Source organism: Chelonoidis abingdonii, chromosome 24 (assembly GCF_003597395.2).
Source record: "Chelonoidis abingdonii isolate Lonesome George chromosome 24, CheloAbing_2.0, whole genome shotgun sequence".
Taxonomy (NCBI): Eukaryota; Metazoa; Chordata; order Testudines; family Testudinidae; genus Chelonoidis; species Chelonoidis abingdonii.
This window is the reverse complement of record NC_133792.1, coordinates 16531760-16557169: the sequence shown is the minus strand read 5'-3', so window position 1 is coordinate 16557169 and position 25410 is coordinate 16531760. Positions and strand designations below refer to the sequence as shown.

The window sequence follows — 25410 nt, the reverse complement described above, 5'->3', positions numbered from 1 at the left end:
TGCTCAAACATCCACTCTCTCTGTTCTCCCCCACGCTCACCTGTCACACTCCCACCCCACCCCCTTCTTTGCAGGGGGGGGGGGGCCACATTTGCAGCACACGTTGACTCGCGTGGAAGCTGCCCCACAATGCACCACTCCCAACAGCGCTGCAAATGTGGCCACACTGCAGCGCTGGTCGCTGTCAGTGTGGCCACACTGCAGCGCTGGACCTACACAGCTGTACGACCCCAGCTGTAACTACCAGCGCTGCAAAAATGTAAGTGTAGCCATGGCCTTAGATTTAGGGATGACAGTTGCAGCACAAGAGCTACATAAAACCACATCCTGTTTAGATGCAACAGGGGGGCAGGCAAAAAATGCAGGCCCAGGCCCATTATTTTTGGTTTGTGTTGGTTTGTCAGACCCAAACTGCTGTTTTGCTGCCGTAGATTAGTGCATGAGTAGGTGACTTTTCCAGCTTGACATTCACTGGAAAAATCTTTCAAACTAGTTCCTCTTCCTTTAGAACTGAGCATTGCATTTCCTCACTCACAGTCCAACTGGAAAAGATCACAGTAAAGGCCGAAATTTCCAAACATTGCTACAAATGCAAACTTGGCAAGTACAAACTCAGGCTTTTTTTTAATTCCTATGCTGTGCAAAACATCTTGCAGTGGAGGGTGCGCTCACCGATTTGCAGGTTTTCTGAAAATTCAGCCCTAAGTGGACTGGCTTGATAAAACTAAAGCCCAAGATAAGAGTTAGGGTTGAAACTTTATCCATAAGCTCATGTCTCCAAACAGTGGGCGATTTCATTTGTGCTATACTAGAGCTTCTGAAGGACCATATATAACTCCTGACCTAGAGTATACGCTGGTTTCTGGGAGCAATCAATGTTTACATTAAGATCTTGCTTTTTACTGTTAAAATTTGGCATGGCTTAGGCCCTTTGTACATCCTAGATGCGCTAGAGCCGTTTATTCTTAACCCCACTTTTTGCGGTTCTCTGACCTGAGGCTGCCGTTAATCCTGTATGTAGGAGTCCGATGGAGCCATTTTCTTGATGTTGCCCTGATTTTGTGGAATTTGTTTCCTTTTGATATCAGGAACTCTGAATTTCTCACTGCCTTTGTAGAAAAAGTCTAAGAAGACTGAGCTCTTATTTTTATTGGACAGACTTTGGGTTACTGTTTGTTTAGCTTCTGGCTTTGTTGTTATTGTCGTAAAGTGCTGTGAGACAGTATGTGTGGATAGCACCATCTAGGCCTTTCATTGTATCTTTTCTGTGAATAGTTTCCTTGTTGCAGGGAGAGTTTGTTTGCATTGGGGTGAGATGAGTTACCTTCCATGTCGATGCAGTGTAACTATCTGGTGGCAATTGGTTTTTGGGAAACAGTCATTTCTGGTCACATGGTGGGACATGACGTGAAAAATTTGCTGCATCACACCAGCCAGGAAAATGTCCTGGTCACAACAGTGCAACCAATACTGCAGGCCCATGGTATGATCAGATTGACTTAAATATCAACCTCTATTCCTGTAGTATGACTCTCAGGGGGCTAATTGCTGGAATTGTCACACTGCAGAGAAATAGTTGCTCCTCCCAGTGGGAGAGAAAGTAACATATTTATATAATGACCTCTTAGCAAGATGCCTGGATTTACTTATTTATCCTCATATTATTATTATCCATCTGGATACCCACTGAATAACTTTCTCCCTACTGAACATGTCTGTGTGTCCCATTAACTGACCAAGAACTTATCATCTGTAGATGGCTTCAGAATGTTAACTGGGGAACTGGTGCTACGATATGGATTCCTCGTCAGGAAATCCATCATGTCCTGAAACTCTCCAAAGCAAAAGTTTTCTTAGCAAGACCATAGACAGCAGCAAATTGTTTTCAGCAAATGGGATTTTCTGTTGATCTCCTCATTCCGTTTTTCTTTTTCTGAAAATAGATGGAACTTTATTTTCTTGCCATTAGGGTGAGCCTAGACTAACAACGCTGAAATCAGGAGATGGGGAAGGGACACAGAGACAGACACTTGCTCTCTAACAGTCCGGACATGGAGATGTAAAAATGTGATGACATTGACAGTTATCACAATTTAATGACTACAGTTCATCATACGATGGGCCATGGCCACAGACACGCTGTGGGTCTGTACAACACCTAGCACAATGGAGTTCTGGTCCTATCGAAGTCCCAGGTGCGACTACAATTTACATAATAGTAAAGAGCTAATGCTTTATCCCAGGCTACCTGGGCAGGTGTACAGCACAGGAAAATGCCGACTACACTAGCTGTATTCTTAGGCTGTCTCCCCACCCTTCCTTGTCACCGATGAGCTAGAACTAGCCATCTATCTACCATTAATTTGTCTCTCTGTATAGCCCAGCAAGAATCTGGGGCATGATTACAGCTATGGCCCTTGCTTGGGAGGCAGCCATAGCTCAGCCATCCCCCTGCACACCGCCTGCCTTTCGCTTGCTGTAATTGTTCCCCTTTGGCCAGCAGACCTGCCTGTTCTAACAAGGACAGTCAAGAGGAGGGGGAAGTAATTGAGGCACTTAACCACGCTCACAAGCGTTGACTTCTGCAGCTAATTAGGAAAGAGGGCTGCTGGGCTTTTTGTTATTTTTTAATTGTGGTTTATGCATAAAAGCTAACGGCAGAGGAGGGACGTATATTTAACAGCAAATTCTTGACTTCTAAATTTGTATAAAAGGTCATTTACAATTTGTTAACATTTTCACAAGGGTGAATTCAATTAGCCGCTCCAACAGTCCCTATACACGTGCACACATATTCCTAAGGAGAGAGGGAAAGACTAGCAGGGCATTAATATCCTGTCTCTTTATTTTCCTAAGGAGCTTGAAGAGCATACACTAAAGTTACCCCTGCAGCTTCAGAGAACTCTAAATGGGCCCTGGCAATAAACCCATGGAGAAGCCTGAAAGATCATTTTTAAATGCCCTCCACTTATCCTCACTTTCCATTAGCCGCTGAAGAAAATGAGAGGAGACAAATTGGTTAAAAATTAAAAAATGGGGACCAATTTTTTGCAGCCCTTATGCTGGCAAATCTCCCAGTGAAATCAGTGGGTATTTTGCCTACGCAGGGACTGCTGGATCTGTGCTGCTGCAGATTACTCTGCATTTCCAATGTTTCTCTACTCTTCTTTGGAATCTGGATGAGGAAATGACATACGTTATTTCACCGTGAGCAGTCAATGAGAGAACTGTTTTTTTTTAAGTGTTGGAGGATCTGTTATTTTGCTCAGAGGGCTCATACGTATAGGGCAGTAAAAAGAATAAAATCCACTGTAAACATACACTTTAAAAGATTTATCAGATGCTCATAGCTGTACTTAGGAGTACACATAGTTACAAGAGCACCAATTTGCTTTACTGTTCTCTCCCAAGCTAAGAATATGAGACACCCCCTCATAACAGTCAAGCACATATCTTAGTCCAGCTCTCACTGTCCATTAAATAACTGACTTCACATGTTGAAAGTTGTGCATTGGCTGTTAGGCAGCTCAGCTGTAATTGTGGCCAAGTTAACCTTTCGATCTTTGCAGAGGGTAAGAAAACTAAATATCTATATTTTCCCTTCGTAGTTGTTTGAAAGCCTCAGTGTCTTGCTCTCTGAAAAACGAAGGCAGGAAATGGTTATTATGGAAGCCGGCCATTACAAATCCACCGGCCCAGTTCCTAAAACACAGTTTGAAACGCAGGTTGGCTGAGCCTTAACCAGCTCCAGCATTCAATGGGCAACCACCAAAATCAACAAGTGAAAGAAGAGTTGAGGAAATCAGTCGTAGGGTCCTTTACTTTCCTTTTGCTGTAACTATTCTTTCGATAATGAGTGAAAGTGCTTGAATATCTATATTACAGCTGGTAGGGTCTTTTCTTGTGAAACATTTTAACAAAAACTCCAATTTTTTCTTTTGGTTTCCATCAAATTTTTGCTTCTAAAATTTTCAGGTTTTCATTGTAAAGTCATAATTTTTTGACAAAAATACAATTTTTGGGGGGTGAAAGTTTCCATTTAATCCAAAAAGCCATTTTCTGTTTTAAAAAAATAGGTAGAATTTTTTCAACCAGCTCTAATCTATGTACAATCAAAGCCCATACAACCACAAAATGTGATTACATATGTGTGAGGGCAAATTCTTTTCCTTTTCTTTTGCTATTCAGGATGACCTGTTTGATAAGAAACAATCTAGATGTTAAGTTTAACACTACGGCCATGTGCTGTTCTCCTCACTCATCATACCTTCCATAATAAGTAAGATAAGCAAGACTTGGTTGCATGTTAACAACTATATGACAGCTCATTTCCTTTTAAAAAGAAAAATATCAAAGAGCCTGACAAGTTGAGCAGAAACTAGCACAACTGCAGCAAATAGCCATATCTTACCAGAACCAATGTTTGCATGAGTACGCTCAAAGTTATTTAAAAACAATAACAATACTTAGCTTTTACAGAGCACTTTGCATGTTCGAAGCACTGTGCAGACAATTAGGAGAACTGCAGTGTGCTATAAAAGAGATTCAGCCTTTAGCTACACTACAGCTAGTGGAAGGAAATGTAAATTGGTATAAAAAATTAAAATATCTCCAATATTATAAAAGAATGGTTCTTCAAACAGAAGCTTCTCTCTTGACAACATGAGGATGGTGGTCAGGACACAGAAAATACATGTTGCCTTTGGACTGGATTGGAAAGCTGATTGTCCATTTGGGGTTAGTCCTGATTTATTTTTTTTTAAGGTTCATTTCACAATAGCAAATCAGAGTAATCATATTTATCTTACAACAATTCCAGAAATCCCTAATTTCCTATTCGGTCCAATAGTGAAATGCATTTCTTGTGTCTCAATCCACTTTCTGACAGGAACGTTGAGTCTAGTGGAGCATTGGAGAAGTGTGAGCATTCACTAAGGGAGAAACTAACACCAGTCATGGTGATGGTCACAGAAACACTTGTCACTAAGACCTGTGGAAATGTGGCTATGTGGTTAGGACACTGGCCAGGACTTGAGAAGTGAATCCAAGTCTTCCTGCTCTTCCACAAACTTCTTGCATGACCTTGGGCAAGTCACTTAGCCTGATTTTTAAAGGCATTTAAGTACCTAAATATGCAGATAGCTGCCTACTCGGATTTTCAACAGCACCTACGTGCCCCTCCTATTGATTTAAACAACAATCGGCCTAGCTCCTATCTGCATCTTCAGGGCCTTAAATTCCTTTAAAAATCTGCCCTCTGTCCCCTGTAATGTGGGGATAGCAGCACTTTCCTACTACACGGTGTGCTGAGGATAAATATATGAAAGATTGTGAGGTGCTCAGATACTACAGGAATAGGGGCAAGATCTCTGTCCACGGTTGGACAGAGACGTTAGACCCATTTTGCAGTGCTGACACCACACAGCAAGGTTTTACTTAAAGTGAAGGTGCCAGGGGAATAAATGCAAAGGAAACGGTAACTGTAATTTGCAAACATTATGTAGGCATGTTACACTCTGTGTAGGAGATTCTCTTCCCGCAAGGGTGTATTTAGCTGTTGCAGGAGGTAACACTGATGACTGCCGTTTTCCTTCTGAGAAAGCATAGAAACCTGTTTACAATTCAGCAGGGCCTGAGCATGTGCACATGCAGCAGCTCAGCCATTACTTCAGCTCTCGTACTCAGCGGACACACTCTCTGTTGCAAATCCTGGTTCACACAAGGTAGCTCTTGTAAAGATCAGAAGCTGGAGCATGAATCCGAGGAATCTGATTGGAGGATGCCCCATGGGGGAGGCCGGGACCCTACCACATCCTCATTAGTGCTGACCTTGGCACAAGCACTGCCTGCTGATGGATAGGCTATGGAGCTGGACAAGACCCTGGGGAACCACTGTATTATCTATTATTGTCCCATCAGCGCCTCCCCTGACCCCTCCCAGCTCTGAATGCCACAGGCATCAGGGAGAGAATAAATCTATGTCTGATACTAAAAGAGAGAGAGAGAGAAGGAAAAAGGAGATGAAAAATGTCCTTTTTATGACTCTTACAACAAAGCTGGTCACATGGTTTGTAGAAAACAAGTCTCTGGGCGGGGGAGGGGTGGAATCAGCAAAAAGCAGAGTGGCTAATCACCCCAGCCCCTTGTAAACTAGTCTCAAGCACTCATGACCTTCCAAGGTAACATCTATTGGAAGAAACAGGCCACATAACTTCAGCCTTGCCCTAATGCTCACAACTCTGTGCATACAAAATGAACTGTGGAATATGCATCCACCAAGACTGGAAAGTGCCATTCTCAAAAGCAAAAGACAATCTGCCTTACTGTGGAGAATGTACAGATCGGGGCAAGATTAATAAGACTTGGATAGCAACCAAAGCATTATGCTCACGTTTATTTTTTTTCTCGATAAGCCAAAATGGTAGAGAAGTCTGCTCTCGGTGCCCTTGGAGAGTGCCTGACATTAGTGGCTGGGGGAGACATGTAGGCCTGTGTCATGGCAGTGGGGCTGACACCTGAAATGTAGGAGGCCAGAGAAATACATCTCTATTTTGTAAAGGAGTCTGTGCATTATCCATAGGCAGCAATATAATAATATAGAATATGTGCCAGTGCCAGTAAAATTGCTTCCCCCACATGAAATTGCCCTTATAACTCCTGCTGCTGTTCTGACACAGGAACAAGACACCTGGATTCTGTCCCCTCTGGGCAACCTTGGTGGCATAAAGTGACCACAACAGGCCATGGGAGATTACCTCAGTCTGGATGCAGAGCAGGGCCAGCACAAGTGTCCCTATGCTGCCTCCTCTCACAATCTACAAGTGCTTGTAGTCAGCCCTACGTGGGATTCTGGGGTGCTGTGCAGCCTATAGGCAGTTTAAGCAGAGGTCCTGCATACGGTTGCCAACTTGGTAATATTTAAAAACTGGACACTCCAGCAGGAGTGCCAGAATCTCCGCTGCCCCACCTATTCCCTCCAAGTCCCTGCCACTGCCCCACCTATTCCCCCCGCAAGGCCCTGCTCCTCCTCTTCCCCCGAGGCCCTGCCCCTGTCTACTCTTCCCCTCTTCCCTCTGTCTCTTGCTGTTTTTCCCCTCCTACCCCCCACCATCTAGGTCAGAAAGGACTTGCCTGCAGAGCTGGGGCCAGGAGGTGATCCTGACTGAGTAGGGACCGGAGTGGGTGATGACCTGGTGCCTCCCTGCCTACCTCACTCACAGTAATTGGACTTTGGGTGTCCAGTCAGTAGATCCGACCGGACACTGTCCGGTCTCCCTTTCAACTGGTCTTTCTAGTTGAAAACCAGGCCCCCGGCCACCCTAGGACTCCTGCAGCAGACCAGAAAAGAGGCAAGGGTGGCACAAAGTCATCTTTGCCCCTACTTCTCCTGAGTTGTGCTGTCTGCTGTACCTCAGGAGACGAGGCACAGAGTATGCCCTAGATAGTCTGATGTAACTTTGCTTTATTTGAATATGATGTTCACCAAAGCAGCTTTTTTCTAAAGGCATTTGAGTTCCCAGCTCCTGGAGTCCATGAAGGGTACCATATGTTGCAATTATCTCTGCCCTTTCACCTCCAAACACCTGCCCCCCTTAACTGAGAGTGCTCTCCCAATGATCAGCAGCCACAGCTGAGATGTATTGGTAAGGCCCTACCAAATTCATGGCCATGAAAAGCACATTGCAGATCATGAAATCTGGTCTCCCCTCGTGAAATCTTGTCTTTTACGTGCTTTTACCCTATACTATACAGATTCAGGGGGGATATCAGAGTTTCTCAAACTGGGGGTCCTGACCCAAAAAGGAGTTGTAGGGGTGGTCAAAAGGTTATTTTAGGGGGGGTCGCAGTATTGCCACCCGTTGACTTCAGAGCTGGGAGGCCAGAGAGTGGCAGCTGCTGCCTGAGGGCCCAGCTCTGCAGGCAGCAGCACAGAAGTAAGGGTGGCAATACCATCCCATGCCATCCTTACTTTTGGGCTCCTGCTGGCAGCAGCTCTGCCTTCAGAGCTGGGCTCCTGGCCTGCAGCTGCCGCTCTCCGGGCACCCAGCTCTGAAGGCAGCACCACTGCCAGCAGCTGCACAGAATTCAGGGTAGCAGTACCACAACCCTCCCCCGCCCAAAAATAACCCTGTGACCCCCCCCAACTCCTTTTTGGGTCAGGACCTCTACAATTACAACACCAGGAAATTTCAGATTTAAATAGCTGAAATCATGAAATTTATGATTTTAAAAATCTTGTGACCATGAAATTGACCAAAATGGTCTGTGAATTTGAATTCACTATGTATTGGGCAATAGCTTTGAATCTGCAAACGGAAATTACTTAAATGTATCAATAATGAAGTGACTTTTTTTAAATGTGTATTTTTGACTGCTTGACATATCAGGCCTAGAAATCTCCAACATGCATGAACTAGCCTGTGCATTTTGGATCTACTTAAAGCCGTCTGACTGGGGTCTGTAAATAAACATTAACAGACATTACAAATACAGTTTAGCATGGCTAGTATAATTTTCCAAGCCATAATCCACTAAACCAGGAGGCTGCTAAAGCAGACCCTCCAGACCTAGAATAAACTAATGACTGGCCAAATTCCACCTTGATTTACAACTTCGGTAGCCCTGCTGAAATTAATGTCAATTGAGATAGAATCCAACCCAATATCTTTTGCCCTCGCTGGTTGTATCTTTAACTCGTGAGAAGTGAGTTAAATACCCCCCACTTTTATCAAAGTGGCCACAACAACTCCTTAATAATCCTAGTAATCTGATTTTGTCTATAACCTGCTTTTAAAGTAAGGGGATAAATACAATCAGTCTGCATAAAAGGTGGCTATTAAAGAACAGGCAAGATGTGCTACAATAACTTTAAATTAAAAGACTGGCGCCTCTTTCCCTGATGCTGTGGGGTCTGTGGATTTTCAGTAAAACTTTTGAGCCAGGCCTAGAGCTCTCTCAGGCAGGCATTTAACCTCCCGTTTATGAAGAAATAAAGCAAAATTGATGTTGATTTTGGTCTGTGTTAGGGGATACTTTTGCGACATAAAAGCCCTTTTGCCTGCAATTTGCAGAGCAGCCCTGTCACATCAGCAAGGGCTGGTACTGATAAAGATAAAGCTTTATAGCTGGGGCATTTCCTACTAACAGCAAGCTAATGCTGCATTTTCATTTTGACGCAATTAATGTTAATGTCTGCTACGAAAATTGTCATTAAATACCATTTTAAAATCCATTCAATTTGCATATGCAAAGCCCATTTACTATCACGTAAAATACACACCACTGCTCATCATGTCTTTTCCCTTGAATTTGTAGCTGCTATTTACTTCTTTTGCTAGTGATTAGATTTCATTTTAAAAGCTAGATAGTAATGCCTAGCCCAGCCCCTGGCAGAGCACAAAAACCTACAACAGCAGCGGCAGTTCTGTACCAGGTTTAGAAAGTGTTTGAGGTGCTTTCCATGCACCTAAATGCTTGTGATACAAACTCTTACTGGCTCTTAAAGGCTCCCCTCTTCCTACCCCTCCAGGGGAGAGAAATGTGGGGAAGACCACAGCAGGATAGGGCTGAAGGCAAAGGGTGCTAAGCAGGATACTTTCTGCTCTTCCTTGTGGCTGACTAACTCCCTGCTGCAAAAGGTGGAAGGGGAAACTATCCTGGTCAAGATGCAAAGGGAAGAGCCCCATGAAGCTGTGGGGCTTGCTCCGCCCCCCCAGCTTTACCCCCCGCAGTAAAAGAGGTGCAAGTTAAGGCAGCATTTATGCCTGCTGTGTGCTTCCTAACACCTTTTTGAAGGTGTCCCAAAGTGCAACAGGCAGCTCTTCCGCCCACGGCAGCACAGCCACTGGCCAGCTGGGGACTGAATAAGGTGATCAGGGCCCTGTGTGGCTCCAACTGGAACCATGCCATGGCTCTGTGCCACAACTGGAATGGCAATGTCAAGGGTAGTCCCCTCCCCTCCTCTAGAACAGAGGTACAAGCCCCTTTCTCTCCCCCAGGAGTGGCTGCAGGGACAGTAACAAAGGTCCACTTCCCCTCTGGAGAGGCGGGAGTAGCAGCAGGGGGGCACCTTAGTATTTACCCCTAGCAACCAGCATGTGTCTGCTTGGGTAGGTGGGGCCCACTGCACTCATCTCCTCCTGCCACACTCAGAACTCTCTGAGGTCAGGTTGGTGGGTCTCGGTGTTAACTCCCCAGTGAGAGGCAGAGCCCAGTTTGTACCTGACAGAGCTATTGTTTCAGGCTGTCTGCAGACTCAGGTAGGAATTATTGCACTGGTCACACTTAGGTCATGTTTTCAAAGTTTGCTTTGCATCTATGAGGGCTAGATGTTGACTTTTTTAAAATGAAAGATGAGATTCTGATGTAATCCCATGACTCAGGGAGCTGGGGCCTTAGGCATGAGCTTATTGGGCCTATGCTTTAAGGCGTTCCTGGGCCTACCCATGCTGATGTGGATGAGCAGGTCAAGACAAAGCATACAAGGTGGGTTCCTGCATGCAGCTGGCCAGGATCCCTAGAGTTGGGGGGGTCACTGCTGTCCTGCAGATTTCTGGCTTTCTGCACATTTGTGAGCCAGCTGCTCCATACAACCTTATCCCGTGGTGGAGAATATACTGACTCCGCAGCTCTTTCTGGGCCACGTAGTTCTTGTGTACATCTCATATTTTTGCAGAGGAGAAACACATGGATCATAGTCTTAGAATTACTGACAAATATATGGGTATTAAACTCCTTCTCTGAGGTCTGGATTTGACTGAAGCAACCAGTGGGCTGAATGTGTAGAAGCATCATGTTATAGTGCAGGGAGATATTTATCCCTCTCCGTTCACCTCTGAGGCAACTGCCCTGAGATATTGCAGTAAAAATACTAATGAATTGGAGACTGGAGAAGAGTCGCAAAAGAGATCAGAGAGTGAAGGGGCCGCGTGAGAGCTACATTTGTATAGCTTAGCTAAGAGATGGCTGAGGAGGGATATAAATATCAAGGAGGAAGAGGAATGATTTAGAGTGGTTCATGGAAGTATAACAGAGGCATGGGATGAAAGTAAGACAGATACAATTTAGGATGAATAATAGGAAAAAATTGATGGCAGTCAGTTGTGTTGGGCTGTTGAATAGTCTCATCAGGGAAATGATGGCTGCCCCACTGCTGGGAACAAACTGCACAAATGCATTAGAAAATAGCAACAATCCTAAATCGAAAGGGAGAGGAACTGGCTGACCAACAGGGTGCCCCCATCCCCATCATACAGTATTGCCAGCCTCAGGCATCCAGAAACCATGAGGTCCTCCCCCCACAAAAGAAAATTAAAATAAATCATGAGACTAGTTTAAATATGAGCGTTTTAAAATGTTGGGTTCTCTTTATTTGCCCTCTGGTGTTTGAGCCTTTCAGAGTCAGGTTTTCGAGCTTTTCTCCAACTACAAGGTTTAGAAACTTTTTTTTTTTAATGGAAGCTGAGAGTCTCACATATTCACATGATTCTGGGAGCTTGAAGAAAAACACCCCATATTGCCAGGCTTGTGATAAAATCATGAGTAGGAGAGTTGCTTTGGAGACAAAAAGGAATTTTTAAGTATTAGTAGCATAGTAATATGGGAGTCAAGTGGTGAGACCGTGACCGAAACCATTAGCATCCCAGTCACCAAAGACAAAACACAAATTTTAAAACACGCCACTCAAGGCACTAAATAGAAGATTCTACATGTACTAAATGAATAAACAAAGAGGAATATGTGAAAGGGATGAAAAGCGAATATTCTGTGCTGCTCCATACATTACTGTTTGCATGATTTTATTGTTCATTAAAAAACCCTATAAATTAAACCTCTCTGCAATAGGCTGTTATGATTTGTATGTTAGCAGAGGCTGACCCAGTCTGCAGCTGCTTTGTCTCCCTCCCTGGATGACTTTTAAATCGAGCTTTCTAATCTCTCAGCCCTCTTAACCGAGACCCTGAGTTATTTTGCTTTGTTGTTAAGCCTCTGAAGAGTATACGTTTTATTCCTGATTATATTTATATACATATATGGTTACACAGGTGCAGAGAAATGGAGATTCAGGCCCTATGTTCTTTACTCATGCATATATGATGACTATTTGATGACCTATCTATTTGGATGTATCTCTCCAAACACAGAGGTCATCACCTATGCATGAATAAAGTATGTAGGTCCTGATTCTCTAATGCCCTGCACCTGGGTAATCAATTACACCAATAGAAAATAGGTAGCTAGACATCTAATGCTAGCCTGCATGCCTCTAATTCACTGCTGGTGCAAAATTGCATCCACAAAAAGAGTGGCCTGACTGAAGCCCCTTTTGAAAAATACATTTAGCACTAGTCCTTTAACTCACATAACTGAGTCCAACTAATTGAGGCTCTTTGAGATTAAAAGCTAGATTCTCCATTGCCCAGCACCTCATGTTGTCATTTACATCAGTGCAAAGTGGATGCTAAATGCTACCAAATCTGAATTTTGTACTCGTGTAAATGGTTACACGGCTGCAGGGTGATAGAGAATCAGGCCTTATGTACTATGCTGTGAATCAAAGTGCTCCAGCATAGGAGTCTCCTGCAACATACTGACCTTCGTCATGCACATCTCCAGCATTGCAGATATCAGAATCCCAAAAAGGGCAGTGGCCTGAGCCTAGACCAGGGGTGGGCCAACTTTCTGGCCTGAGGACCACATTGGGCTTGCAAAACTGTATGGAGGGCTGGGTAGGGAAGGCTGTGTCTCCCGAAACAGCCTGACCCCTGCCCCCTATCCGCCCCCTCCCACTTCCCACCTCCTGACTGCCCCCCTCAGTACACCCAACCCATCCAAACCCCCCTGCTCCTTGTCCTCTGAATACCCACTCCCGGGACCCCCTGCCCCTAACCACCCCCTCAAGACCTCACCCCCCCATCCAACTTTCCCTGCTCCCTGTCCCCTGACTGCCCTGACCCCCATCCACACTCCCGCCCCCTGACAGGCCCCCCGGGACTCCCATGCCTATCCAACCCACCGTGTTGCCTGTCCCCTGACTGCCCCCCCCAGAACCTCCACCCCATCCAACTGCCCCCTGCTCCCAGTCTGCCCCCCCCAACCCTTATCCAACCCCTCTGCTCCCCGCCCCCTTATCATGGCATTGAGAGCACCAGGACTGGCAGCCATGCCACCTGGCCGGAGCCAGCCATGCCGCTGCACTGCCCGGCAGGAGCTCGCAGCCCTGCACCCAGAGCACTGGTGGCGCGGTGAGCTGAGGCTGTGGGGGAGGGGAGGCAGCGGGGGAAGGGCCAGGGGCTAGCCTCCCTGGCCGAGAGCTCAAGGGCTGGGCAGGACGGTCCCACGGGCCGTAGTTTGCCCACCTCTGGCCTAGATAAAGCACAGATTAGCCACAGAAGCCTTTAGATGTCTTGCTGTCTGATTGAATCAAGATAGCATTTTACACCCTCTTTCTACAGATGTAAATGACAACACAAGGTGCTGGACTATGGAAAAATCTAGCCCATAATCTCAGCACTTCAATTACTTGGATTCAATTAGATGAGTTAAAGGATACGGACCAAATATATTTTTAAAGGGGAGTCAGTTCTGCTACTCCTTTGGTGGATGGAATTTTGCCCCAGCAGTTTATTGGGGGCATGGTTAATTGCAGGCACGGAGGCTAGCACTAGATATCTAACTCTCTGGATGCAGTCAGACCGCAAGACATCTAAAGGCTGATGTGACTAATCTGTTCTTTGTCCTGGGTCAGGCCACTCCCCTTCTGGGGATTCAGGAGATACGCGTGCTGGAGTTGAACATGTTTTAGGAGACTCCTACGCTACAGCACTTCAGCTCACAGCAAACCTCCCTTAAGTCACTGTTTGGAGACAGCGAGATGAGGATCAGATCTGAGTGGAGAATCTAGCCCTTGGAGCAGCCCAGGTTTTCTCCCTCTTACCGTGCTAGAATTCCATAGGTCATATCTGGAGGTACTTTTGGGGGGGCTCTTTTAAAACGACTCTCGTTATCTTCATTGCATCGCATGTCTTTGAGCTGGCGGTACAGGTTGTATTCATGTGCTGTGACATAACCAGCCTTAAGAGCCCCACGGTTCATGGCAATGTAATTCCGTGGCATCTCCCTTGGGGAAGGGGGCCTGGGTTTCATCGAATGCCAGTGACCTATCGCTAAGGACAGAAAGGAAGACAAGAGCCAGAACAAAGGAAGTTACTAGGATTTCATGTTGAATGACCCAGCCTGGGTGACTCTCATTCTGGTGCAGAGGGCCAGCTCATGGCCTGTATACTACATAGGGGGAATTAAGTGATGCATAGGCCTTTTGCTAGTCCTCTACTCAGAGCGAAATTCAAACTGCATTCACATCAGTGAGGTTCAAACAGAGACCAGCAAGAAGATCCATCAGTCTTAAGCACAGAGTTTCTCAAGTAAATTGTTCCTGTTTCCCAAAATTTCCCCACCTCCAATTTGTAAGATCAGCAATTTTGACAAAGCAGTCCATTTTTTTCCTCACTGAAACTTGCGTGAATTTTCACAAGTGTCCAATGCAAAAGTCAGCTCTGCTCATGAAAGTGGGCTAATTCGTGCCCATCATTGCTTGGATTTGGGCCCAGCCCTGCTCAGTTTTCACATACATGAGCAAAAGTTTCTGCAAAGGTAGGTCAGCTTCAAAAGTTGTAAGGAACCGTGACCAACCTTGAGTTTGGGAGTAGCTGTGCATTTTCTTAGAAAAACTTTGTACACTTTTAGGAAGGCCTCTGCAACAGGACAGAAGGGTCACAACAACCTGACTTGGTCTTGATTGAAGCACATGGTTATTTTCATACATTCCACACTATCTATGCGAAGCAGGGTTTTTCATGTGCTTGAGTACCAGGCTCAGCAGTTGGTACAGGTCAAAGCAAAGGCCTTGTTGATATTTGGAATTAGCCCTGATTCAATCATCGGAGCCTGGCCACTGGTGTAGCTGCACTAATACGAGCCCCGAATGTAGAAAAGGAAAGCTGCGACTTGCACCAGTTGACCTGACACTGATTTGAAACAAGGGTAAGCTCACCTGGAGCATGCTACAACTTTCCTGGTCTACACTTTTGGGGCTTGCACTGGTGCAGCTACGCCGGCTGCTGGCCATTGATGGCTGAATCCCAAATATAGACAAGGCCAGGGACTCTTGCACACAGCAGTTACCAAATGCCACAGATGGTGTTCACGTGAGCAGGTAAAATGCTACAGTTCTTACTCTCCCTCTTCAGCTCAATGAGAGTGTTTTCTGCCTTGTCCTCCTCCATTGGTATTAAGACTTTAATAGGTACAAGGCATGTTGTTACACTCTAACCTGCAGGTCGTTTGGTGACATTCAGGTAGGGGGAACCTTTTAATAGCCTCTAATGGCATCTCTAATCTTTATTTGCATTGTCATACCTTCAGGTACTCCTCCGTCAGCCCCATGAAGGTATAACCCATATGCAAAGTCATAGCCTGGAAGAGTGTAGCAGCTTCTCCGAGGTTTTCCTAGTTCTGCCTGCAAGGGAAAGGATTGGGAGTAAGAGGGTCAGAAAAGTAAAGATTTTGCTTAACACGTTAAACCCTCTGAAAATAGGGATTTGTAATAAAAGCTCAGACAGTTAAGCCCTGTTTACAGCAGGGAAACTTCTCAAAAAGTCCCTCATGTTGCTAACACTAGTTTGGTTCCACTAGTGTCAGCAGTGCTGGGAGTTCTAGCATAGATGAGTTGCTGGTGTCGTTTTAAGCACCATGTCAATTCGACTTATTCTGAGGAGAGTTAGGCAACACAGTTCTTAAAATGGCAGCACCTGCTTGGAACCTTGTCTTCATGTTACTAACAAAGGTGGAGCTCAACTGGTCTTAATGAGACATATTACACTCTCAGGAATGGTATGGAAACACATCAGAACCTGTTGTCATCTCCAGATGAGACTGGGCTAGCAGAGCCTGTTGGTGACAATCATTTTCAGCAATGGGTCATTTCCTAGTGTAGATGGTGTGATGGGATCCCTGGGATGCAGCCTGGGACTGTGGGACTGCTGTGCCTCCTTAACTCTCCAGCCTGGGCTGTTTCACAATGCCTTGCTAATGATCAGCAGCAAGCCCCTCCAGGGGCTGTAATAACTCAGCACAACAGCATGTGGAGCCCCACACCCAGCTAGTTTGCATGAATGCTCCCAGAACCACTCATGAATCACACAGAGTAAGACACCAGCCAAATCCCCCCAGCTCCCAGCACTGTACCTCAGGAATATACTGCTTAAGATGAGCAATGCAGATTTATTAATTGGCTCACCACTTCAAAGGGAAGTGAATATATACCAGCCTTTGCAGACCTGAGCACATTTACCACAGACTTCAGGCAAAGTGTCTGGTAAAGATAAACAGTAAAACAAATTTGTTGACTATAAAAGATAGATTTTAAGTGATTATAAGTGATAGGCAAAAAGTTAGTTATCAAAATAAAATAAAATATAAGCACGCAGTCTAAACTCTCAACTCTATTAGACTGGGCAACATCTAGATTAAGCAGTTTTTCCTCACCCCACTGGGTACTGCAATTCATAATATACAAGTTTGTCCCTTAAACCTGGGCCAGTCTCCTCTGTTGGAGTCTTCAGGGGGCAGGAGAAAGGCAAAGCATGGGCCCCCTCTGTTCTGTTTTATACCCTTGGTCCACGTTTTTGGAGAAAACAAGTCCAGATGTGTCTAGTGGGCATTGCTGAGTCCCCTGGCAAGGTTGAGCAATTCCCCTGGTGTGGCCTTATGCAGGTGAGTCAATGAATTGTAGCTCCCTTGCTGGTCCTTTACTACTTTCAACCCCTCTTTTTCAAGTGTCATTGCTTGCAGCTGTAAACCAGTTTGGACTGGTGGATGGGAATGACGGGGATGGGGTGGGGATGCAAACTGACCATTCTTACATTGTGTCAGAGAAAAACATTGCTCAGCAGGTTTGTCCACAGGGGTTTGTATCAACATTTGCTTTAGGTTTTTTTGATCCATGAGAGTTTGAACCGGCTTCTTCCAGATCGAAATGAACTCCAAATCTCAAAACAAAACTCAGTCAAAACCATCAAGGTTCACCAGAATTTTGCATGGGTTTGTCTTAAAATCGTAAACCAACTAGATTTACTGGAAAAGTGGGGTGAGGTTTGCTTAAGAATACATGGACTTGAAATATTAAAATAGTATATGTTCAAATCTGCTTGGTTAACGCTGAGTAAATCCATCTGTTTGAACAAAGTTATTGGAGGGCTACTTCTGCAGATTATACCTTTGCAGTGTCTACAAGTCCTTAAATTTCCATCAGTTCTGTTGGTGCATCTTTCATTTACAAGTTGTGCATCTCTTTTGAAATTTGGCACTAACCCCAGAAGAGTCTGTCATGTTCTCACTCATGCCCAGAATGATCAATAATCTCTGAGAAGCCAAATCTAAGCAACCAAACGGGGGAAAGAAAACGAAAATTATTATTGACTGGTGTTCGCAGCTCAGAAAAGAAAGAGCGTGAACATAATCACTTTGTTTTTATTTAGTTTTAAAATTAACTCCCTTTTGCTCTCCTGTGTGTGTCCCAGCTTTGTGAAATCTGTGGGATTAACCGACCTCACTTCCCTCCTTTATATTTGGACCACGATCTCCATGGTGAAATCACTCTGAGATTTGTGTGTCTTGAAACCTTATTGGCTTTTGAAAGGGAGGGGGCAAAGGGGTGATGACCGGCTGCCCGAAAGCTTATGTCTAGTGAGGTTCTGCTCTCGGATGGCTGGAGTAAGATTAAGCAGTGAGCTCCCAAACCCTCTGCAGTGGACCTTGTTCTCTTTGTGGGCCTTGGGACAGGATCTATTTCAGTCCAGAGAGGGTATAAATATGAAGTTGTCAGGTCATGTGTATCATAAGATCAGGTTGGCAGGATGGGTGTGGAAATTCTTAGCTCTAGCTTCCCCCATCTGTGAAATAGGAGTAGCATTATTCCTACTTCACAGATGGGGGAAACTAAAGCACCGAGAGGTGAAATGACTCACACAGTGCATCAGTTGCAGAGTTGGGAATAGAACCCAGGTTTCCTGTTAGCCAGCCTTGAGCTTTAACTGCAAGATAAGCCTCCCCGTTATCCATTGTTCCATATGTGGGTGATTTTAGGTATGTTGCTATTAAATGACCAGGACTAGTGAGAAGTTACAGTGAATGGAGGGAGGGGAAATGTTAGCAACGAATAAGGCTGGAGCTCATACCAATTTTCCTTGCTATTATAGAATCATAAGACTGGAAGGGACCTCAAGAGGTCATCTAGTCCATTCCCTGGCGCTCATGGCAAGACTAAGTATTATGACAAGTGTTTGTCTAACCTGCTCTTAAAAATCCCCAGTGTTGGAGATTCTACAATCTCCCTAGATAATTTATTCCAGTGCTTAATCACCCTGACAGTTAGGAAGTTTTTCCTAAACCTCCCTTGCTGCAATTTCAGCCCATTGCTTCTTGTCCTAGCCTCAGCAGTTAAGAAGAACAATTTTTCCCCTCTTCCTTATAACATCCTTTTATGTACTTGAAAACTGTTATCCTATCCCCTCTGTCTTCTCTTCTCCAAACTAAACAAACCCAATTTTTTCAATCTTCCCTCATAAGTCATGTTTTCTAGACCTTTAATCATTTTTGTTGCTCTTCTCTGGACTTTCTCCAGTTTGTCCACATCTTTCCTGAAGTGTGGCGCTCACAACTGGACACAATTCTTCAGTTGAGGCCTAATCAGCACAGAGTAGAGTGGAAGAATTATTTCTCGTGTCTTGCTTACAACACTCCTGCTAATACATCCTAGAATGATGTTTGTGTTTTTTGAAACAGTGTTTCATTGTTAACTGATATTTAGCTTGTGGTCCACTATGACCCCCAGATCCCTTTCTGCAGTACTCCTTCCTAGGCAGTCATTTCCCATTTTGTAATCCTTGAAAATGTCTCCACAAAAGCATTGTGTCTACCTTTTACATAAACATCAGATTAATAGCAGCTTTAGAGAGAGGCTGCATTAGATACTGCAGATTACTGCAAGGTTTAACAGTACGCATCCTGGTTCCAGAGACTGCCAATTCAAAGGGTCTGCAGGGAGTCTGTACGTGATGCCACCTTCATGAGATTACATATAACCCAGAACCAATAAACAGCCTCCTTCTGAGCAGCAGGAAAAATCTGACATAGAGGCAAATTGTGGTTTTATAGCATTTTTCAAATACATGAGCACAGGCTTTTTCCTAGGATCCTATCCTGATATCACAGAAAATGATGATTTGCCGTCAGAAATTAGTTATTAAAATGAAGGTGATGTGTGTGTGGGAGAAACCCCAGCAAAGGCAGAGGACTGTAACACTCTTGCAAATCTGTTTGAAAAAGCTTAACTGAGATTTTTAGCGTGGGGGCCCTGGTAGGATTTGAATTTTTCCACAAACTGAGCTCATTTCATAGTCAACAGGCCTGATTCTCTTTTGCATTGCACCTTGTGCAGTCATTTACACCACTGCTCAGTGAGTGCACAGTCGCGTCTGGTTGCATTTTACAGCCCCATAGTGTAAATGACTACACAAGATGCAGGGCAACCGAGCATCTGACCCAATAGGCCAAACCCTGAGAGAACCCATGGCTGCCACTGAAATCAGTGGAACTGGCAGGTTCTGAACACCTCCCAGAACTTCATCGTATGCGTCCTTCCATCCAAGTGCTTACTTATGTAAGGAAGTCTCCTTATCGGAAGGCAATCTGTGTAATAATCATTAAGGATTAAAGTTTGCCTAGTTCATGAATTAGCAAAAAACTATTATAACTTTATTAGTCAATTTAAGTTGTTTGTCATCAAGTGATTAGATGTGCTGCATTACTAAAAGCTTCAGAGAGGCACCCAAAGTTGATGCAAAGCCTCCTGTCTCTTCTCTCATCCCAGCAGCATTGCCTCCTTTCAGTCTTTAGTCTGTCACAAAGCTGCTTGACTGGAATACAGATCTGTCTGACAGCTGTCCCCATCAGTAGACAACTTCATTAAACCTCATTAAGATGTCATCTCTCCGCCTTATTTCCCACCTCTCCGCTCTAATTAAACCATCTTGCTCTGCATCCCAGGCAGTCCTAATTTTCTCTTGGTACCTTCTGCAAGTTTTTTCCCTTTATGATGTTAGCAAGAAAAATCAGGCATCTTAAATATTGTTTACAAAGCCCATTCAGAAAATACGATCCTATTTTTTTTCCCCCTGAAGCACTCCCAATACATTTAATCATCCTGCAGAGATCACACCCTTCCAGGGATGGGAGCGAGAGAGATGTCACCTTGAGACCCATGCTGTAACTAACTCTTTCCATATATTCACTGAGGATGCAGTTAGAAGGGTGGTAAATGTTCTATTTCCTATAAGAAACAATGAATTCCATTTAAATCTGAGTACACTTGTCCATTTTTTTGTTTTGTTTTGTTAATAAGACTCTCAAATAGGGGTTGTGCTTTGGCGGGTTTGGTTTTATTTTGAAAATGGCTATTGAGTATGTGCCCCACTGCCCTCTGCTGGATAGAATGAGAACTACTCAGCTACATGTCATAAACCATATACTCCTAACAGTGCAAGGCGATCACCAAATCTCACTCAATGGCAAAGAAAAGAAATCTGCTTGGAAACGGGCCAGTTTCAGTGTGGAAATGGGACTGATTTCAAAATTTCACCAAAATGCAACATTTCAAGCATTTCTTATTTTGTTGCAAATATGTTGTGCACCTCCCATTTCATATATACTTATAGCGTATCAACCTCCCACCCCCTACATTCACTCATCTAGGGAGATTTAGACTGTGAGAGGTACAGAAAGATAGAAAAAGCCTGCAAAGAGAGCTACAGAGAGAGCGGGAGGCATGTATTTTTAATCTCTGTATCTAACACAGCTCTTCACTGAGAGGGGGTGCTCTGGAAATTCATGAATTCTCCCTGTGCTTTTATTCAGCTGGGCATACCCAGCTCCTTCCTAGATGATTCTGTGCTCTTTGGAAGCCTGCAAACCCCATGCCTGTGCCTTTTCAATCCATATGACCCTGTTCCTTTCCCTACCTTCTGTTCTACTTTTCATTACACCCCCTTGTACAGTAAAGCCTCCCATCACGCTGTCATTACTGTTATTACTGCTGATTTACTGCACTTACAGAGTGAAGTGATTGCAGTGACACGGCCCAGCATTTTTCCCCCTTCCCCCCACGACAGCTTGAAATCAAGCCTCTCATTTGCATTTACATGATCTTGCTGTGCAGCTTATGAGATCGGGAGATTTATTTGCTACTTAGCTTGATGTTTGATTATACTCTAAGAAGGCGGTGAGCTACAAAGTGCAGGGATACATCAGATCTGAGCTACTGAGACCCTCTGGGGGACAGTAACTCAACATCAGGTTTAGGTAGATGAGAACAGGAATGTTTGGTGTTTTGAAGGAGGCAAATTTGAGCTTAAAAAAAAAAGGGGGGAACTTGTTTGCTCCCCTCCTGCCCCAAAATGATTAGTAAAATGTGGATGCAGTTTTCTAAAGACAGCTCCAGTTTGTTAGCTCTGGAGAAATGCTACCTGGCAGCTAGTTACAAGGAGTTTGCTGCATATAACTTCCATTCTTGAGCAGAGGAGTAATAACACTCAGCGCTTACCATCCTCAAAGCTTTTCATAAACATAAAAGGTCAAATTCAATGGGAGTTTTGCTTGCTGAAAGACCACAAAATTTGACCCTAATTTATTAATCATCACAACACGTCCCTAAGTAATAATCCCTATATTACAGCTGGGGAAAGAGAGGCAGAGAAGCTCATTATCTTGTGCAAGACTGCAGAGGAAATCAGGGACATAGCAGGAAATACAATTTACTGGTTCCTGGCTCACGATCTTGTGGTTAGATCACCAGACCACAGACTACTGCCACAGAAGTAAGTCAGAAAAAGTGGAACGGTACAGGGCTGTATATCAATGGGTGTTGCATCCTGTCTGAAAAGGACTGCTTGGACGCGACATGTCTATGAATCTGTTATTCATAATATGATGCCAGTGGGAGAATAAGCTATGTATGTTGGTACATTAGACACAATACAACGCCAAATTAATGTTAAATGCAGAAACCTACTTACACTCAGCATCAATGACAGCATGTTAGGGACCCAACCTAACATTTACACATGTCAATAAAAGCTACTTACGTGAATAGTTCAGTGAATTCAATTAAACTACACTGATGAATAAAGTGACTCACGAGCATGTGTCACATATTCAAAATAAAAAAATGCAATGGCTAATATTCTCATAATAAGCTTAAACTCACCCACATTGCACATATTATAGATAAAGCTATTGCACTCAATGGAATAGCTGCTAATCCAATAATGCGCAAATCCTAATTTTTGCACTTCCTGACTTCTGAGTACTCAAAACCATAATCTTAATGTTACACAAGGTAGGATTTTTTTTGTATTTAATTTCTTTCCCTTTAAAAACAAAACAAAAATTACTAAATGGTCTGGGCCAGGATGCATCCGTCATTCTATAGAAGGGGTGGGCAAACCTTTTGGCTCAAGAGCCACATTTGGGCATGGAAATTGTATGGTAAGCCATGAATGCTCATGAAATTGAGGGGTGGGGTGAAGGACGGGGTGTGGGCTCTGGGGTGGAGCCAGAAATGAGGAATTCAGTGTGCAGAAGGGAGATCCAAGCTGGAGCAGGGGGTTGGGGTGCGAGTGGGGGGATGAGGGTTCGGGCAGGCTCTGGGGTGCAGCAGGCTGGGACTGAGGGGTTTGGAAGGTGGGAGGGGGATCAGGGGTGGGGCAGGGGTTAGGGTGCTGGAGGAGGTAAGGGGCACAGGCTCTGGGTGGTGCTTACCTCAAGCAGCTCCCGAAAGCAGCAGCATCTCCTCCCTCCAGCTCCTATGTGGAGGCGAGGCCCGGCGGCTCTGCGCGCTGCCCTGTCTGCAGGTGCCACGCCTGTAGCTCCCATTGGCCGCTATTCCCAGCCAATGGGAGCTGTGGGGGCAGCACTTGGAGCGGGGGCAGCGTGCGGAGCCCCCTGACTGCCCCTACGCATAGGAGCCAGTCCAGGGACATGCTGCTACTTCCGGGAGCTGTGCAGAGCCACAGCACGCATGGAGCGGGGTAAGTCCTGGACCCCACTCCCGGGCAGGAGCTGAAGGGCCAGATGCAGCCCCTGGGCTGTAGTTTGCCCACCTCTGATCTAGATTAATACAACAGGAGTTAGGATGAGATGTTTTTAAATACAAGTATTTCAGCATCTGAGAATAATCTGTTTTTCTCAGACACTGGGCCAAATTCACCCTGGTGTAACTCTACTCTTCTCATTGAAGTTACTCTAGGGATGAATTTGAAGATACAGCACGTAAACATGGGCGGGACTGGGGGGAGGGGTGGCTTTCTGCCACCTCTGTCCCTCCTGAAGTTCCAGGCTATTGTAGGGGTCTGGAACCCCTACAATGTAAGTTAGAGCAGCCCCAGGGACTATCCTCACAGCTACCAATGGGCTGCTCACAGCTGCCAATGGGCTGCTCTGCAGTCCAAAATAGCTGTAGTGCAAACCACACTGACCATTCCTCCTCCTATCAGTGCACTTCTGTGCCAGGGGCTGCATGGGCTGGGCTGCCTACACTGGCCTTGTTCTAGGTGAATTCCCCAGAAGGCCTTTCCAGGCCTTTTGTGCTGCTATAGTGAGGGACAGAATCTGGCCTCTAGTTTACAAAGTGTGGGGTGGGGGGGCGGGGGAGATTAGATCATTAGATTTCAAATAGTGTTTCTATACTGTAACAATTGGACCAAACATCAACACGTTTTGTGCTAAATCTTGCCATTGTATTCATGCAATTGACTTCACTGAGTTGCATGGGGGATGGGACTGTGATAAGAATTCAGCTTATCTGTTTCCAAAAGGATGGCATGATGCTTTTGTAACACTGAAAATGAATAAAAAAAAAAAAAAGATCTCCAAGTGACTTACAAAGATCGGTGGGCATCATAACCCCCATTGTACAGATGGGGGTGCTGTGCCAGAGAAAAGTGACTTATTCAAGGTCACCCTGTGAGTCAGTGGCAGATGTATCCGATGAAGTGGGCTGTAGCCCACAAAAGCTTATGCTCAAATAAATGTGTTAGTCTCTAAGGTGCCACAAGTACTCCTGTTCTTTTTACGGATACAGACTAACACGGCTGCTACTCTGAAACCAGTGGCAGATGAGAGACTAGAGCCCCATTTGGTGCCATATCCCCTGGCTCCTGTTGTACAAGTGATATCTTGCATATAAAAATAGGATGAAATAATAAATATCTAGCAGATCTGTGGCCCGCTCATTTGACCAGTTAATCAGTGAAGAGTCGAATATACTGGACAGTGGAGTAAGCAAGTTTGGAGTGAACCTTGAGCAAATAAAACAGTGACAGGAGTGCTTCAAAAATAGAAATCAAAGCTACTGAACTGTTTTAAGTTTTGATGGGTGCAGGGGTCATTCTGTGTGCGTTTGTTTTCATTTCTTTATAGATTCATTGAAAATCCCTCCATGTAAGATGGAAGTGAACATGATTAATGTGCTAGTTCCTGTGCATACTCCTGGCTCTTCCCTACCAAAGACCAGATGAAAACGTTGGCTCCAATGCCTTGTACTTTGACATATTTCATTATGGTGGCTGGCTTTTTTAATTGTTGTTGCAGTGTCAAGTTATGGTTGTTAGCACAGGCAGAGCACTAATGGTGTAAGTCCTGGACCGGGAGTCAGCCACTTTTGAATACTGGCTTTGACAAACATATCTCCTGTAACTGTCAAAGGTGAGACACGCACCCTCCGTGCCTTAATTTCCCCATTGGTAAAGTAAGGATAATATTTAGCAACTTCACAGGTGGGGGATGCAAGGTTTAACTGAGGTGTGTAGAACTTGAAAGTGCTACTGAAGTGCTAAGTGTTATTATTTCATTTGAAAGATTTTCCCAGTTTAAGATGTTGTTTAAGAAACAAAAGTAGCAGAGGCTGGTGAGGGTAAGCAGGACAGGCATCATCTGCTTTCTGGCACAGTCTTTACCCACTGCTATAAACTGGCTTTCATGCCTCAGTTTTGCCTACAGTGTCAGAGGTCACCAGTCTCCACTGAGCAAAGGGTCTCTGCCTCACACTAAGGATGGTGTGTTGGCAAAACGTCAACATTTAAGATGAGGTTGAGTCACTCCAAATGTGCAATCACCAGACACCCTTGTGCAGTGGTCCCCAATGCAGTGCCCGTGAGTGCCTTGGCACCCGCCAGGACATCTATGTGCGCCCGTGTACTGGCCGGAGGACAAACATCCGCCGAAATGCAGCCAAAAAGTGGAGTCACCACCAAAATGCCACTGATTTTCGGCGGCAATGCCTCTTGACATTGCCGC

General features: G+C 44.8%; 1 protein-coding gene across 2 annotated transcripts in view; it reads right to left on the bottom strand.

The window, feature by feature from the left end:
• Window positions 1–25410, bottom strand: part of CFAP77 (cilia and flagella associated protein 77) — a 96757-nt gene that overhangs the window by 25453 nt on the left and 45894 nt on the right. For both annotated transcript variants that reach the window (XM_075060421.1, XM_032779291.2), the window contains exons 2-4: window positions 17371–17435; window positions 15418–15517; window positions 13937–14165 (exon numbers count right to left, since the gene is read on the bottom strand). In XM_075060421.1, coding sequence (XP_074916522.1) covers window positions 13937–14165; window positions 15418–15517; window positions 17371–17400 — 359 coding nt within the window. In that variant the 5' untranslated portion in view covers window positions 17401–17435. The remainder of the gene's footprint in view (window positions 1–13936; window positions 14166–15417; window positions 15518–17370; window positions 17436–25410) is intronic.